General features: G+C 37.8%; 1 protein-coding gene across 3 annotated transcripts in view; it reads right to left on the reverse strand.

Annotated features, from left to right (window-relative positions):
- ARAP2 (ArfGAP with RhoGAP domain, ankyrin repeat and PH domain 2) overlaps window positions 1–17,580 on the reverse strand; it is a 180,005-nt gene that overhangs the window by 147,135 nt on the left and 15,290 nt on the right. For 2 of the 3 annotated variants that reach the window (XM_069593027.1, XM_069593026.1), the window contains exon 6: window positions 5,474–5,543. In XM_069593027.1, the coding sequence (XP_069449128.1) occupies window positions 5,474–5,543 (70 nt within the window). Of the gene's footprint in view, window positions 1–214; window positions 269–5,473; window positions 5,544–17,580 lie in introns of all 3 variants that reach the window. The other variant, XM_069593025.1, reaches the window with a different exon arrangement.

A 17,580-nucleotide genomic window follows, 5' to 3' on the forward strand; every position in this document is an offset into this window, starting at 1 on the left:
TCTCCACTGTCTTCCTCTATACCCGATCCTTGACTTCACGTTTCCATCAAAACCCTAATCATCTTTAATGCCATCTGCAATAACAATGCCTTGAAGATGCTCCTTTGTACTCTCAAGTAGCCAAAATCAAGGAAGGTATTTGAACTGTGATTTAGGAATATGAGGAGGCAACTTCCTACAAAAAGGAGAGGGATGTCAAGGAATAAGTACTTACAGAATAACTTTTTCTTCTCCTTATTTTCCATTTTGGGGGTTTTAGCTTCTCTTCCTAAGGGAAAAAAATCCCTTCTTACTATTTCAACTACCAGTTTTATGAGGAGAATTCTAAAATCTCTCTTCCTCTATTCCTTGTCTATTTCTATCCATTCCACTCCCATATTTTTGCATCATCCATGGTACCTCTAACTGTCCCATAAGCACCTCAAACTCTAAAACTGAATTATCTTCATCTATAATGGTCTATTAAGGTATCACTTCTTGGTCAGTCTTCAACAGAATAGCCTTTGACTTGGGCTGCTCTTCTGCTCCCCTACAGCTATAATGTCAACTTGCTCCCCGCCACTTCCTGATTCTTTCTAGTCACATGAGCCTTCTTGAAGCTCCTTGACCCATCATGGTTCTGCTCAATCCAGTGACACCACACACTCTGTTCTGCAAGGCACCACTTTACACAGGAATCTTCACATACTTACTGCTTCCATTTCTTTTCCTGTTTCAGCATATGAAAGTGAAGTCGCTCAGTCGTGTCTGACTCTTTGCGACCCCGTGGACTGTAGCCCACCAAGCTCCTCCGTCCATGGGATTCTCCAGGCAAGAATACTGGAGTGGGTTGCCATATCCTTCTCCAGGGGATCTTCCTGATCCAGAGATCGAACCCAGGTCTCTCACATTGCAGGCAGACGCATTAACCTCTGAGCCACCAAGGAATTTATATTCCTGAAAAAAGTCCTCCAACTTGGCTTTTCTCTCAGGCCCTTCATCCTGACCCAGGAAGAAAGCCTTAATTTAATAGGAACCTGTGCTCTTCCTCTATAACAATTACTAACTCTAATTTAAATGATGATCTTTATATTTACTAGTGATCATCTGATTAATACAGTCTTTCTAAACTGACTGTGCATCATAGTTCTATTTCCTTCATCACCTTTCACATAATCAGTATTATATATTTTCTGAATGAATGAATCTTATGCCCAATCAATCACAATTATACAAACTCAGCTCATTTTTAGTATTTTTCTAAATTTATTTTTTAATACTTCCACTGGCCTATATCTGATAAATTAATGCCTGATTTACTTCACACTCTCCTGATTTGCTTCCCTACTTTCAGCTATGTTCCTTCTCACTTTTCCTGCATATTATTGTTCAAATGCCATAGTTGGAGAGAATAAAGGAAAGATTCATGAAGATGAACAAGATGGGCCTTGAAGTCTGCACAGGACTTTCATGGACTGTAATGTCTAATGGATTCAGAGGGAAGAGCAAAACCAAATAGGTGAGACTACATGAAAAGATATGCCCAAGTTTTTCACAGCTGTACCCTGATACTGTTGAAAAAAGTCCCTGCACAGACAGACATGACATGACTAGTTTAGCAAAGAAAAATTCAATAAATACAGGCAGGTACCAAGATGTACTGGACTACTAAGGGCTCTAGGAACTGATAGGAGGGAGAGACTATCTCTCCACTGTCAGGCAGCCTGAGAGATGTGAAGGGGCCCAGCACCCTTGGAACAGTGGAAGGGTCTATCTGACTGTAAGTTTGTACTGGCTGAGATCAGATAATGAAAAATTCAGAGTATTCAAAAGCATTTATCACTTCTAGGTGGTCCATTCTCAAGTTGCAGTTTGCCTAAGAATTAGAGGAGTTTATGAAATACGTATCTCTAATGGGATAATTAACTATTTGTTGAATAAAATTTTACCATTATCCAATTTTTCAGTAGAGAAAAGTCAAGCAGGATTGTAGGGAAACACATAGGAATTTTTAAAAGGAGATTTTCCTTCCACTAAATCTCTTCAGATAATTTTTTTTAATTCCTTAAAAACATAACTCCTCACCCCCATATCTAACAGGTCAGTACTTATGGAAGAGTAATAGAAAAATGATTCCCCCAGAAGTGATCAAAATGTACTTAAGAAGCAAAGTACTATGTCACTTGAACTTTAGGAAGCTGCAGTTTCTCTAAAGGCTCATTTATGACTATTATGAATTATCAAGATCAATCTTGAAATTTTTTAACACTATAGAGGTGACTTTACATTTCTCTTCCAGCACACGATAAAGACAATACAGAGGCGAAAAAAAAGAAAACTCAATGACACCAGGCTCAAAATGACTGCGTTTTTCAGAGTGTAAAATCTTCCTGGAGGAAAGAAATTCTAAAGCATCCCCGGAGCCTATCACACACAGATATTTAGGTCAAGTTTGTCATTTATCTACCTCTTGCAGACAATGAAAGGACCACAGGGCAATTCTGCCCACAGCTGAGTGAGAGGAGGGTGAGTCAGATCTCTTGGCAGGTGACAAGATATCAAACCTGCTGGGATGATGCCATTTTCAGTAATACAATTGAAAAGGCCTTGCTGAGACATGATTGAGTGGCACTGAGAAAAGCAGAAGAAAACTAAGGGAATAGGCAACTCTGCAAACTACCTCCTGAAAGACCGGCCACATGCCCCTCAAGTGTATATTTAAACACTGGAAGGGGCTTCCCTGGTGGCTCAGTGATCAAGAATCTGCCTGCCAATGCAGGAGACACGGATTTGATCCCTGGCCCAGGAAGACCTCACATGTCACAGAGCAATTAAGTTCATGTGCCACAGCTAGTGACCCTGTGCTCAAGAGCCCTGGAGCTGCAACTAGTGAGTCCAAGCGCCACAACTACTGAAGCCCACATGCCCTAGAGCCCATGCTCCACAACATGAGAAGCCATCACAATGCGAAGCCCGCACACTGCAACAAACGGCCACTACAGTGAAAAGATAGATTCCTAAAAAAAAAGAACACTGAAAGACCCAACTCATAGGTGCTCCAGACAATGAAAACTCCACACCCAGCTGAGATGGCAGCTATGGCCCCACCTGTGCCCTTTCCACTGGCCTTACAGTCCTCTCTTCCCAGTCCACCAATCCAGCCCTTCAGCCAGAAGGGTCACAACAGAAACCACATCTCCTTTTAGGAAACACCTAATCTAGTGGTCTTGGGGTTCTTTTGCCAACATGACACCAATCATCTGAATAGCAAAGGAACAAAATGCCATAGGAAACAATTTAACATTTTAAAAAATTTTAATGTGAAGCTAAAGAATTTGTAATATATATATATACACATATACACATACATATATGTATATGTATATATAGAGAGATTTTGGCCATACCACACGGCTTAGGATCTTAGCTCCCCAACCATGGATCAAACCCAGGCCCTTGGCATTGAGAGCATGGAATCCAAAACACAGGACCACCATAGCAATCCCTATAATTTGTTTTATCATAAACTTTTTATCTCAATTTCAAGCCAAGGCTGCATCATCTTTATTGCATCAAGGTGGGTAGGTGCTCATCTCCTCAATGCAGTTGAGATGAGCTTTTAAAGGATAGAATGAATCTGGTTGGTCAGAGATACTAGACATTCTCTCCACCAGAAGGGGATAAGCCTGATGACAGGGAAGCCTGCCTCACTTCTGAATAATTTACTTCCTCATTTCAAGCAAATCAGAGAAGGGCACAGGTGATGAAGAAAACCAGGGGTGAGATTGCATCAGGTACACAGAGTACATTATAACCGCCCTACGTTACAGAAATTGCCTGGATATTCAAATCAACAAGCAAACTAAAAACAGCAGCTAAGGTAGAAAACTAGCATTTACAAATATTCATCTCATCATCCTGCAAACATGAAAGAGGTATGTTTAAATCAACTTGATGGTTTATAGTGATCCCTGCAAAGTAAAACCAATGAACACTTCTCTAAACTTCCTACTATCCTTTGTGTTTTAGCATGCAGTGTGTATTACTTGGAGAAGGCAATGGCACCCCACTCCAGTACTCTTGCCTGGAAAATCTCATGGACGGAGGAGCCTGGTAGGCTGCAGTCCATGGGGTCACTGAGAGTTGGACACGACTCAGTGACTTCACTTTCACTTTTCACTTTCATGCACTGGAGAAGGAAATGGCAACCCACTCCAGTGTTCTTGCCTGGAGAATCCCAGGGACAGCGGAGCCTGGTGGGCTGCCGTCTATGGGGTCGTCCAGAGACTGAAGCAACTTAGCAGCAGCAGCAGCAGCAGTGTATTACTTTCTTTCTAAAAGCTTATGCTCTTCATCCTATAGCACTGAAGAATCGATATATGAAAAGGAATCTACTTCAATGTTCAAGCCAGAAATAACACCAATATAAGGCAGTGAAAAATTGCTAATGAGAAGATGATGTTAGATTATAAACTTTAAATAAGAGAATGTGGTTAACTGTTGTTTATATATTAAAAGAATGTAAAGTTAAGATTATAAAATTATATGATTTTATCTAACAAAAAAATCAGTTATATTTATCAGTACCAACTTTTTATTTGAGGAAATTTTCAAACACATAGAAGTTGAAAGATTAGTACAATGAACATTCATAACCTCTACCTCAATTTGACATTTGTTAACATTGCAACTTTTTTGTTTTACCTAACTATGCATGTGTGCATATACATATACATCTATGATATATAAATGTATATAAAGTATATAGAGAGAGGTAAATTTGAGACATTTTCAGGTTTCATGACACTTCACTCCAAAATATCTCCGTCTACAGCTCTTAAGAATAAAGACATTCTCATACCTAATGAAGAAGCACCTGATGAAAACAGTACATGTCATTAAGATTCAACTGCTTAAAGAATACATTTTAAGCCCTTGCACTTTAAGATTTTCAGTGAGCTGGAACTCCAAACCCAACCTTCTCAGCTTCATCAGCCATTAGTCTCCCTCACATACACTATTTTCCCATCAAAGAATCTGGGCAACTCATTCTATCAGCTATCAAGTCCTGCTCTTTCTGTTTACTCTACGTACAAACTCCTTTCTTCAAAATTCATGGCCATTAAAAATCTCATGCAAGAAGCATTCCTTGGTTCCTTCATAGCCCTTCTAGAGAACAAAGTAACTTCTCCTTTGTGGTATTGTTTTCTAAACATTCTTAGTGCTACCTAAAATGAAGGCAATTTCCTATATATCTGTATATCATCTATAGCAATTCTAGTAGTTTGTAGGAGATTCTCCACAAATAATTGTTAGATACATGTTTTTATGCACCATGAAAAAGTTAACCTATGAAAAGAGTTAAGTGTTCTACCCTATGCAAATTCTTTTCATCTTGATAATCCAACACCTAAAGACCAAATCATGTGCTTAGTTTATTGAAATAAATTCAGCACACACAGGACAATCCTTTAAAACTGTAAAATATACTTACCTTATCATTATTGTAATAAGAAATGCTAAGGCCATCAAATTTCACCCATCTCTTCTGAAACATGCGTTTTCTGTAAAATACATGAAATTGTCATTTCACATTTTTAAGAACCATGAACTTGGATTTTAAATGCATTTGTAACATAACTGTGTTTCAGTACATTCCCACTTGCTGCTGTTAAAACAGTAAAGAAAACAATAGGCTGTGACGATGCAGTTTAGGCCATGGTACAGAGGAAAGACAATGCATACAATGACACTTTCTAATCAGCTGACCTAGGTGTTTTTAAAAAGGATACTTCTAACAGGGTCATTATTTTTTACCGTGTAACTTACAGCGTCATCCCCACAACTATAAAGTAGAAAACAAAGTGTGAACAAAAATATGATCATCACATCATATCCTTTCAAGGGAGAATCCCTTAATGAAAGCATTGATAATAAGAATTTTTATCTTTAAGATTATAACATTTTATCTTAGTTTTTAAATCTCTGCTTTGGAGCATTAATAATATTTTGCTAAAATAACAAAGCTTTGTCAATTGGATTTACATAGACATATTTAATTCTGATCAAATAAGCTGAAAAGGCCCTATCTAAATATAGAGAATCATTTGCAATCATCCAAAATTCGCTGAAACATTAACATTTTGAGAAAAAGAACCATATGAAAGGCAAATGCAGTTTGAAATGGTTGTTGACTAGAGAAGCAAAGCAAAATTATGTCATCATCTGTTCTTTATTTAGGCATAAAGGAGAAAAAAGAAAAATCATCCTGACTATATAAGGGAAAACTGAAGACCCACTTCTCCTTGGGCTTGTTTTGTTTTTCAGTCCCTTTCACCAAAGTGAGACAGTCCTCAAGGTTTTGACTGTCTATTCTCTACATGACTCAGCGCGAACTGACACAATCAAGATACCTTTGGCCTTTATCACAGATAATATACAAAAACTAACTTCCTATTTTAAAAGTCATCTCTAAACTAAGTGGATAACCAGCTCTACCTTTTCCTTTTGCAGTTTTCTAACACATTTAAGCTAAAGAAATTGTATAACTTTCTGCGGTTTTCAGAAGATTTAAAGATAGAAAAAGCACTTCACAAAGTGCGGAGAACTTGTCTTCCGGGCTACTGCCTGAGCCCACACACTTGCTACTCTAAGGAAATACAGCAAGCCGCCCACGTTGATCGTTAGCCAAATTATTCTCCTTAGATAAAATTAGAGCAAATTGATCTGAGAGAAATTTCAAAATCCACTGGTGTGGATAACATTGTCACATATAAGCGTAAGACTATGACAAGACCTTAAAATTATATAACCATAACCAACTACCTTGTTCTTTCCAGCTTATTCCCTCAATGTTCTGCTGCTTTTTAACTTCTCTTGGCATGCCATGTGTTCTCTTAACCTTACAACATCCAACAGTGTTGGTTTTTACTTTCTTCACAGACCCAAAGGTTCTTCAAATTGCCAGCATTAAGAGTTACAAGGTAAAGAAATACTAAGCAAATACACAATAATTATACATTGAATAAAATCACTTAGCTCATTTCATGTTGATCTGTCACACTTAAAGGCAGGTAACTAGACACCCTCCCTCCCACACAATCTCAACACTAACTCAAGAAATCAAGATTTTGTGTCAGGCATCTACCCATCTTACATGCTGAATAGTAGTAAACTAGAGAAGGCAACGGCACCCCACTCCAGTACTCTTGCCTGGAAAATCCCATGGGCGGAGGAGCCTGGTGGGCTGCAGTCCATGGGGTCGCAAAGAGTCGGACACAATTGAGTGACTTCACTTTCACTTTTCACTTTCATGCACTGGAGAAGGAAATGGCAACAAACTCCAGTGTTCTTGCCTGGAGAATCCCAGGGACAGGGTAGCCTGGTGGGCTGCCATCTATGGGGTCGCAGAGAGTCGGACACCACTGAAGCAACTTAGCAGCAGCAGAGTTCAGTAGCGCATATAATCTCCCATTTTAGAATAAAAATAATCAACATCTGTAGGAGATAAAGGCCTTAGACCTTCCATTACCCCTCTAATTCATTGGCTAACTACTCCTTATCTTTCAGAGTTCCACTTAACCACCCACACATTCCTCCCCTGAGAACCAATGCAAAGCAAATCACAAAGTTATTCTCTGAAAGCACCCTCTCCTTTTCCTCACTGCACTTAACACAGTCTGTAGTTATGTTTGTTGAGTTGCTTAATGTCTGTCTCCCACACCAGTTCTTACGCTTTACAAGGACAAAGTCCAAGGATATTTCATTCTCCACTATATGATCAGCAACTAACAGAGACAAATATGGCACTAAAAAACAATCTGTTGAATAAAAGAGTGACATGATTAAGCAACAAATGTCCCCTTAGCAAAACAGCAAGATGACAAGTAAAACCTCAACTGACCAGCACTCAAATAATCACTTCTGAAACCTCAGAGTTAGATTCAGAGTTTCAAAACCTGCCAAAGCACAGAGTAAAAAGAGTTTAGGACCTACTTTACCCTGTTTAAGATTGTTTAGTTGCAGTCACTTGGACTTAAAATTTTCTTAGAATTCCAGACAGTTTGAGGTCTGAGGCATCATCCAGGAAAATGAATAGGGGAAGAGGGAGGGCAAACAGCTCAGAGATCAGTCAGAGATGCTACCACATGCCTAGCTACATTTCTCCTCTTAGGCACTGACTATAAAGAACACACTTAATACTTGGCTTTCTGAAGAAAGTCAACCAAAACCTCGGCCTCTTGAGAGACTGAACTCATAAGATACTCCAACCAGTTTGATTTTCTCAGCTACCAGGTGACTATTGCGTGGGTTCAGCCATTTTAACCCATTATTCTTTTTTACCTTTTTATTTTGTATTGGGGTATAGCTGATTAACAATGTTATGGTAGTTTCAGGTGAACAACAAAGGGACTCAGCCATACATATACATATAGCTGTTCTCCCCCAAACTCCCCTCCCATCCAGGTTGCCACATAACATTCAGCAGAGTCCCATGTGCTATAAGTCCCATGTGCTATATAGTAGGTCCTTATTGGTTATCCCTTTCAAATAAAGCAGTGCATACATGTCCATTTCAAACTCCCTAACTTATGCCTTCCTCCCACTGGCCATAAGTTCACAAAACATGTATTTTTAATTTACATAAATGGCATGGTGCTATAGATCTCATTGTTTCTCACTTTTTTTCACTAAGCACTATGTTTTTAAGATGCTGTGAGATGTGTATCTAAAGGATTAGATACGTCTCTAATCCTTTGCTTCTAATTGCTGCTGTACTACACAGTATAAAGGTTAAATCTGTCTAATAAGCTATGAAAGATCAGGTAAATAAGACAAATCCAAGCCCACAATGACATGGAATGAGAGTGTGGCAGCTGAAAAATCAACTGTTTTGTAGTTGAAGACAGCCACTTTGCAACCCTACCATTGAAACATTACTTCTGTTATCATTCATTCATCCAGCCAGGCATCAAATCTGTGGGTACCTATTCTGTGGACACTGTCTTCCAACCATACTGTCTCCTCTCTCTAGACTCTCTTTTGTCTTGCAGCCTGCCTTCCCATATGCCAAGAAAATGCTGCCTGCTCCTCACATGGCTGGCTTGTCCTTGAGATCTCAGCTCAAAAGTCATTCCCCTAAGTGGCCACCATTGAGTAACACAAATCCTTCAGGTTCCTTTGGCCTTTTGCTCCATTTCTTTACTTAATGGCACTTAGGAGAATTTTCAATTATACATTTATTTTGTGTCCTCCATCTCCCATACTATTCAATAGATACAGAGATTCTTAAGCACAGAAACCATGTTTTTTTGATCAATGTAAAACCAACGACTACCAGTTTTTAGCATATAAAATATGGTCAATATCTAGTGCATAGAATAACAAATAAATGTATTTCTCATTGTAAGATGCTTCCTCAAATTCTCATTTTATGGATAGAGAAAATAAATTACTAACTAAACCACTTTATCCTTAATTTCTTTTTTTGTTCTTTTCAAATACTAAAGATCAGATTTTTCTGACAAAAACTTTGTAATTCATCAATATTCCCATGTAATTTTAAAATACATTTCACAGTTACATCTTTTTAAAATATATTTTTAAGGTATGTGCATTTTGTATCTTCCTATTTAAAGATGAAAATTAATAAATGTTTCTAAAATTACACATATAATCTATTTTATTCATTAAATGTGTCAACATTAAATTAGCTATTTTCTGCATGTGAACTTCAATACTAAATTCTACCAATTGGTTAAAGATAAGAACTTGTACTTAGATACTATCTCACAATATAAGTCCCCTTTCTGCCAAATGGACACTTGGATTTGAACTGGCAAACTCTAAAATTTAATCAAAATTTCAACTGCATAAAAGGGAGAGCTTAAGATGCACTATGTTTCTAAATGTCAATGCAATTTTAAATTTAAAAAGAAAGTTATGAATAGTTGATTTTTAAGAATTATCTTTTTTGTGTAAGAATTAAATATTTCTCATATATTTATAAAAGTCTACTTAATATCCAGCAACTAATTCCAGGGTAAGTATGTAAAATTGATCTATTACAGACAATTAGAGGTTGCTAAAGTACTTTAAAAGCTTTCTCTAACATAACTTATACCTTTCCCTTAAATTTCAATTAACATTTAGTAAATGTTGAAAAAGACAAGATATAAAAACAATGTCACTTTAATCTGTGTTCCTACCATCACATGACACAAATTATATCTGAAATACTGATTAATTTACACACAGATTTTAAAACCTCAGTCAATAAAGATCTGGCACAATAATCTTGATAATAAAAATAGCAAACACTTATATAGTGCTTTGTTCTAGACACTGTAGCAAGATATACATAAATATTAATTCATTTAATCCTCCAAACAACCATAAGAGACAAAAATATTCCCATTTTACAGATGAAGGCACTGAAGGACTGGCAGGTTAAATAATTTGCCCAAGTCACACAATTAATAAAGATCATTTCTATGAAGAAAATTCAGGCAGTCTGGTCCTTAAATCTGTGCTCATAACAACTACACAAAACAGATGCTGGTACATTTTTACAGCAAAGCACCTTCATATTTCTTCAGGTCGCAGTAACATTTGACCTCCACCCATTCGATACGTGAGTTCAATTTTGCAAAGTACTTCAGAATTCCTTCAGGAAAATAGGTTAAAGCAGACAAGAAAACTATTAGTCTAGGTTTTATACTATTTTGTTGTTAGGATCCTAAAGGAAAACATTGCTTTGAGAAGTTTTTTTACAATAATTTATAAGGTAGGTTCAGTATTATTGCTTTCTATAAGCTCTTCCCTTGAGTTCTGGTAGGGCAGCTGGTGTAAAGTTTCAACTGCTATCTTAAATATAGTCTCGCCACCTGGTGTTGGTTTTTGTTGTCTCAAAAACTGTATTTTAAAAGTTCTTTTTAAACAACCGTGTATATACAAACAATTAAATCTCTATGAAGTACTTACATAAAGGCACTCCTATTTAATTTTAATCTGAAGTGCCAGCAAGGTTTTTATTTTTTTTAATGTATCTTTTAACTCTTTGAAAATTGGATCAGTATGCTAACCAATGACATTAAAGTGGTAAAGGCTACCAAACTGTCATTTTTAAATATCACACAACTGAAAAGTAACTAAGTCAAAATGTATGACTTTTATTAATCATCACAAACATACTTCTCAATTATTTCAAAAATGTCTAAGAAAAAGATATCGTAAATATGCTGTTTCAGACTCACCTGCCTTGCTTACATAATGCTGAAGAAGCCGGTGCATATTTTACCTTATTTTCTGCTCTAACCCTAACTAGACTCAATACTTTTTGTACAATTTCCAAAAATCCAGACTTTTATTTAACTACTCGTTTTTAATTTAGCTAATCATTTTATCTCATAGCTCTTAAGTACAAAGCTTTCAAATCCTGCAGTATTAGTATAAAGTATTTTATAGATACCCATCCAAGGAATTATATTTCTATAAATATTCAGCACTTTTCTATTCTAGCGTGTATTTCTAAAGTGCATTTCTTCACTTTTAAGCAAACCAAAATGACTATTTCCAAGAAAATATGAAACAAAACGCTGCTGCTGCTAAGTCACTTCAGTTGTGTCCGACTCTGTGCAACTCCATAGACGGCAGCCCACCAGGCTCCAACATCCCCGGGATTCTCCAGACAAGAACACTGGAGTAGGTTGCCATTTCCTTCTCCAATGCATGAAAGTGAAAAGCGAAAGTGAAGTCGCTCAGTCGTGTCCGAGTCTTCGAGAGCCCATGTACTGTAGCCTACCAGGCTTCTCCATTCATGGGATTTGCCAGGCAAGAGTAATGGAGTGGGGTGCCATTGCCTTCTCCGATGAACCAAAATGAGTTGAGACCAAAAAAAAAAAAAAAAAATTTTCTAAAATCCCACCTTCCATCTCTGCTTTAAATGAGGAAAAAAGAAATTTTAACGTAAAATCTCAAGTGCCAAAAGGACTCGTAGAAGTCAACGATAAAGGATGCATTTCAATATGTGACTTACAATTTTGATAACATTTACAAAGAGTTTTGTTCTTACATGACATGGTATATGTAAATCGCAAAGGATGAAAAAACAAATAAAAATAAATAAAAACTTACAAACTAACACTGAACAGAGATGTAAAGAACAGTATCAGGAAAGCACAAGAAGGGATGGAACCAACTCAGGAAGTTTCAGAGAGCTGACTGCTAAGCCTGCAACAGATCAAATTGAAGGGAAAACAAGTTTACTCACAAAATTTCAGAGTCTCAGGAGATATACACACAAGTGACTCTGGAAGCGACTATAAAGGAAGGGCAGGTGGCTGAGAATTAGAAGATTTGTGGAAATGCAATTGACCTTACATTTTTATGTGTGGGATACAGAGGTTCTGAGAAACTGAGTCACATAGGAAAAGAGCAATAGCCTGACAATTCTAATTTCTGATTCCAACATTTTCATTCACTTTGCTAGCTAGACTGACTGAAAGAAACAGTTATGCTATTTTAATAAACACTAAAACTAAAAATTTTCTCCTCAAACTACAGATAAAATTGGGAAACTTTTTATTTGCTTGGCACATTCTTCACAAGTGACGTGTGGTTTGAGAAATGGCCAACTAGTCTTATACTATAAAAAAATACTTTTTGTCAGAGACTTAAGATTCAACTTCAAGTTCAAAAGGTGTGGGCTTCCCTGATAATTCAACTGGTAAAGAATCCGCCTCCAGTGCAGGAGACCCCAGTTCGATTCAGGAAGATCCGCTGGAGAAGGGATAGGCTACCCACTCCAGTATTCTTGGGCTTCCCTTGTGGCTCAGCTGGTACAGAATCCACGACCTGTGTTCAATCCCTGGGTTGGGAAGATCCCCTGGAGAAGGGAAAGGCTACCCACTCCAGTATTCTGGCCTAGAGAACTCCATGGACTAGTCCATGGGGACACAAAGAGTCGAACATGACTGAATGACCTTCACTTTCCCTCTGGTCAGAGACTTGTCAATTTTCCATTACATCTGCCTTTCACTGAAAGGCTGACTACAGGACAGCATTCTGGGGAGGCTGGAGGTCTTTACCCACTACGGAGCAGGTAGAGAGTCACTCCACCACAGCAGCCCTGGAGACTCTGGGCACAGTCTGGGAAGTCAGCACTGACAAAGGAACCTACAGTATAAGCTCCAATATCCTCCAAGTCCTGGGTTACTGGCTCCCAAGTGATCCCTCAACCACTGCTTGGGATTTGCCTTTTTTGATATTTGATCTCTGGCTTTTTCACTTTCCCTAGTTCTGTGTTCAACCTGGACATGTAATTCTCTGCCTGATTTTCCCTCCTGATCCTAGAGTCTAATCTGTTTCTTCCATAAAATAACTTCAACTAATCCCTCTATTTATCTCGTAGACTTCAGGACATCCAGATATCACCCATATCAGTGCCTTTTCACTCCCTCTAGTCTGAAAAGTGCTTCAGCTAAAAATGCCAGTTAAAATAGTTTTAACTGGCATTTTCCAAAGGTCATTGAGCTGGTATTCCTCCTCCCGAGATGATCTTTGAAGAAATGTTTTCTCAGCCCCTCTGCAACCTCATGATTCTATACTCTGTGGACCTTTCTGTACCAACTGTTATACTTTGTCTTTTGAGTTTATCTTTCTTTGTATTTTTTTTCCGCCTTAAGAGGAAGACACAAAAAAGACATGGAACGCACTTTGCTCATTGTATTCTTCCCTAATTTAAGTGTATTATATTCACACATTGCTGTATTAGCCTTAAATGTTCAGCTCCTGCTGCCCCAGACTCAGATTTCTACACAATGCTTCTCTATAGTTAAAAAATTAATAATTTTTAAAGAAGAATTAAGTCTGGTGTGCTGCAGATCATGGAGTCACAAAGAGTCGGACACAACTTACTGACTGAACACCAACAACAAGCAAACAAAGTTGTTAAACATCTTGGCAAATAAAATGCAAATTCCTTGAGATACACTGCAGTTGTTTATAAATATGCTTGGTGCATTATAGCAAGTAGTGAACACACAAACATCCTTAGGGAACAACAGGTTAAGAAGTCAAATGGGTTTTCTAATTGCAGATATTCTTGGATATTTCAATTGTGCTTCTCCCAGAAGCACATTCAACCATGTTTCTCTTTTCTTTAGAGCAATTCACAGGACTCTTCCTCTGAGTTCTATATTCAGGAAATTTTGTAATAAATTCTATCCAGTCTTCCATATTTGCGTCTACTCAGGCTTACTGAAAAGCCTGAGCTTATGAGTTACAAATAGGGAAGAGGAAGGAAAGAGACTTGGTATTTTATCCTCGAAACCAGTAGGTTTTGGTTTTTTTTTTTTAAGCACGAGACTATTTTTCATTTGCTTGACTTGTTTGAAACACTAGTAACAGGCCCAAGTTCAACATTTTACTAACTTTTTTTTTCATTTATTTTTTAAAACCAATAGTATAAATCTATATTATAATTAGTTCACTCAAATACTTAAATAAATTTTCATACTTTAAGCTCAGCTGGAAGTGTTTCCATATTTCTCTAGTTGCATGGTGTTATACAATTATTTTCTTACTAAATATTGGGCAGTTTTCACATACTGTGTGTTGATTCAGAACTGACATTTCCATTTCAAAGCAAACAGACACTCAATCGTGTAAAATAAATCCAGATTATGAATTTGATTACTTTGTTTAATGTCACTCATGACCTAGGACAGTTTCAAACATCACTTGGAGAAGGATAACTGAGTATGGTTATTATTTGCTTTAAACTGTTCTGACAACACTTGTACTTGTCTTAAGGGATTAAACAGAATTTCAATAAAAACACTTGAGAGTCCATTGCTCTGCTGATGTACACCAGCATTATCAATAGAATAGGTAGATTTCCAGTCATTACAGTGTTTGGAGTTTAGTTTCTTTTACATTACTATAAATTTTTTTAAAAACAGATATTTTAGGAAAACTGAAAAGAAATGATGTCTAACGCTAGGTTTTTTTTTTTTTTACTAATTCATCCCACAACAAACACTGAGTTATCTACCACTGCCAGGCAACCTTTCAGCTGCTGAGGATACTGCAGTAAACAAAACCCAATAGAGATGTGTCCCCATGGAGCACTTGTGCATTAAATAAATGCTAGTGTCTGAGCGATGAGAAAAAAAAAGCAGTTAAGGGAGTGATGGGGTGGTGGGAGAGGGGGAAGAGATAATATTAACTTTAGTGTCAGGGCCTCAATGCAAAGGAGACTTTAGAGCAAGACCTTGAGGAAGGTAAGGTATAAGCCATGTTGTTCTCTGGCTATAAGCACACAGGGCTGAAAGAATAAGTGGATAGCCCCTCAAAGAGGGATTCTGCTTCTGATTAGACCTAGACTTGATAGAATAATAAAGCAGCTTTCCCCTTCTGTAATCTAGGTTATAATTTTCAACATGGGGCCCAAGGGAGATGGAGGAAGCTGGTATGAGCTTTCAGCCACATCGCTGAATCAGTTTTACACTCTTACGTCCCACAAGCCAAACATGGCCCATTAGATGTGTTTATAAATAAAGTTTCATTGAAACACAGCCTCATTCACCAGTTTACACCTTCCCTGTGGCTGCTTTCATGCTCCAATGGCTGAGTTACTGAACTCCCACAAACATCATATGGCTATAAAGATTAAAGTACATATTATCTGAGCTTTTACAGAAAAAGGTTGCTAATACTTTCTCTACAGAATTTAGAACACCGTCAAAATCACTGCCACCTGCACCAAAGAGGTTGTGTGGCCATGAGATAAAGCTCAGCACCCTCTGCGTAAGCAATGGATAGGCATCATTTTGTCTAAGTAATGAGCATCAAACGCTCTCACCACAGCCTACAGAGTCTAATTAGAAAAAGGAAAAATGGAAAATTCTACTTGTGGTCTAATAAACACAGGCTTCTTGGACAATTACACATATTTCTCTTAAGTTTTAGTAATATAATCATAGAGAAGAGCTTTCACATTTCTTGGTGATATAACAAGCTCCTTTGTTTACTTTCCTATCCTGGTCTACTGGAAAAAGACTCTGAAGTCAGAAAATTCAATTATTTTCCCTAAAATGGAAAAATAAAAATCTCAAAAAATTACATCCTCTAACCTTAGGCTGGTTCAGAATACAAAGGATGAAAGTCAGAGTTCTGATAAAGAGAGACATAACGTTCTAACTGTCCCAGAGGTGACAAGTTAATGGTGAAGCTTTCTCAGGTGCCTGGAGCATAAACATACTAACCCTGTAGACCAAGGTGCCGTCAGAGATCACACAGGAAATCACAGTTGCTGGGGGCCCTGTAAGAGTTTGCTAAATCTTCCAGTGATGCTTAGAGGGCTGGGATCTCCCTAATATTTAAGTTCTACAGAAATGAGAGATCTGAGACTATTCCAGCTCACTGCTTCATTCCACCGGTGTGTATATTTGAGTAATGACTCATACCTTTGCAATCTGACTATGCATTTACCAATAATATTGATGATTGATGAAAACAGATACATTTGACTATTTTGTCACCCGAATGGAACCAGAAAGGTGACAAAAATACCTGATACTAAGAAGTACTCTGCTTCAGTTTAGTCTATATCTGATTTGCTGAAATATTAACTATACCACTACTAATCACAAAAGTGCTCAGCATTTTTTTTCTTTCTTAAGAAATAGTATTTCTCCCATTAGTCAACTAATTCTTCTTCTGGTATTTCTTTGCTGATAAAATTTATTTTAGGTGAAAATAATGCTTTCTAGAAATGATGCTTCTTTTCAAAGGAAGAGTAAGATAACCAGCACAACGTAAGGACGCATACCACACCAACTTAAACAGGAGAGACTTCAGTTCAGTTCAGTTGTTCAGCAATGTCCAACTCTTGGCAACCCCATGAACCACAGCACACCAGGCCTCCCTGTCCATCACCAACTCCCAGAGTTTACCCAAACCCAAGTCCACTGAGTCAGTGAAGCCATCCAACCATCTCATTCTCTGTCATCCCCTTCTCCTCCTGCCCTCAATCTTTCCCAGCATCAGGGTCTTTTCCAATGAGTCAGTTCTTCGCATCAGGTAGCCAAAGTACTGGAGTTTCAGCTTCAACATCAGTCCTTCCAATGAACACCCAGGACTGATCTCCCTTAGGATGGACTGGTTTGATCTCCTTACAGTCCAAGAGATTCGCAAGAGTCTTCTCCGACACCACAGTTTAAAAGCATCAATTCTTCAGCACTCAGCTTTCTTTATAGTCCAACTCTCACATCCATATATGACCACAGGAAAAACCATAGCCTTCAGTAGACAGACCTTTGTTGGCAAAGTAATGTCTTTGCTTTTTAATATGCTTTCTAGGTTGGTCATAACCTTCCTTCGAAGGAGTAAGTGTCTTTTAATTTCATGGCTGCAATCACCATCTGCGGTGATTTTGGAGCCCAGAAAAATAGTCAGCCACTGTTTCCCCATTTATTTGGCAGGAAGTGATGGGACCAGATGCCATGATCTTAGTTTTCTGAATGTTGAGCTTTAAGCCAACTTTTTCACGCTCCTCTTTCACTTTCATCAAGAGGCTTTTTAGCTCCTCTTCACTTT

This window comes from Ovis canadensis, chromosome 6 (genome assembly GCF_042477335.2).
Source record: "Ovis canadensis isolate MfBH-ARS-UI-01 breed Bighorn chromosome 6, ARS-UI_OviCan_v2, whole genome shotgun sequence".
NCBI lineage: Eukaryota > Metazoa > Chordata > Mammalia > Artiodactyla > Bovidae > Ovis > Ovis canadensis.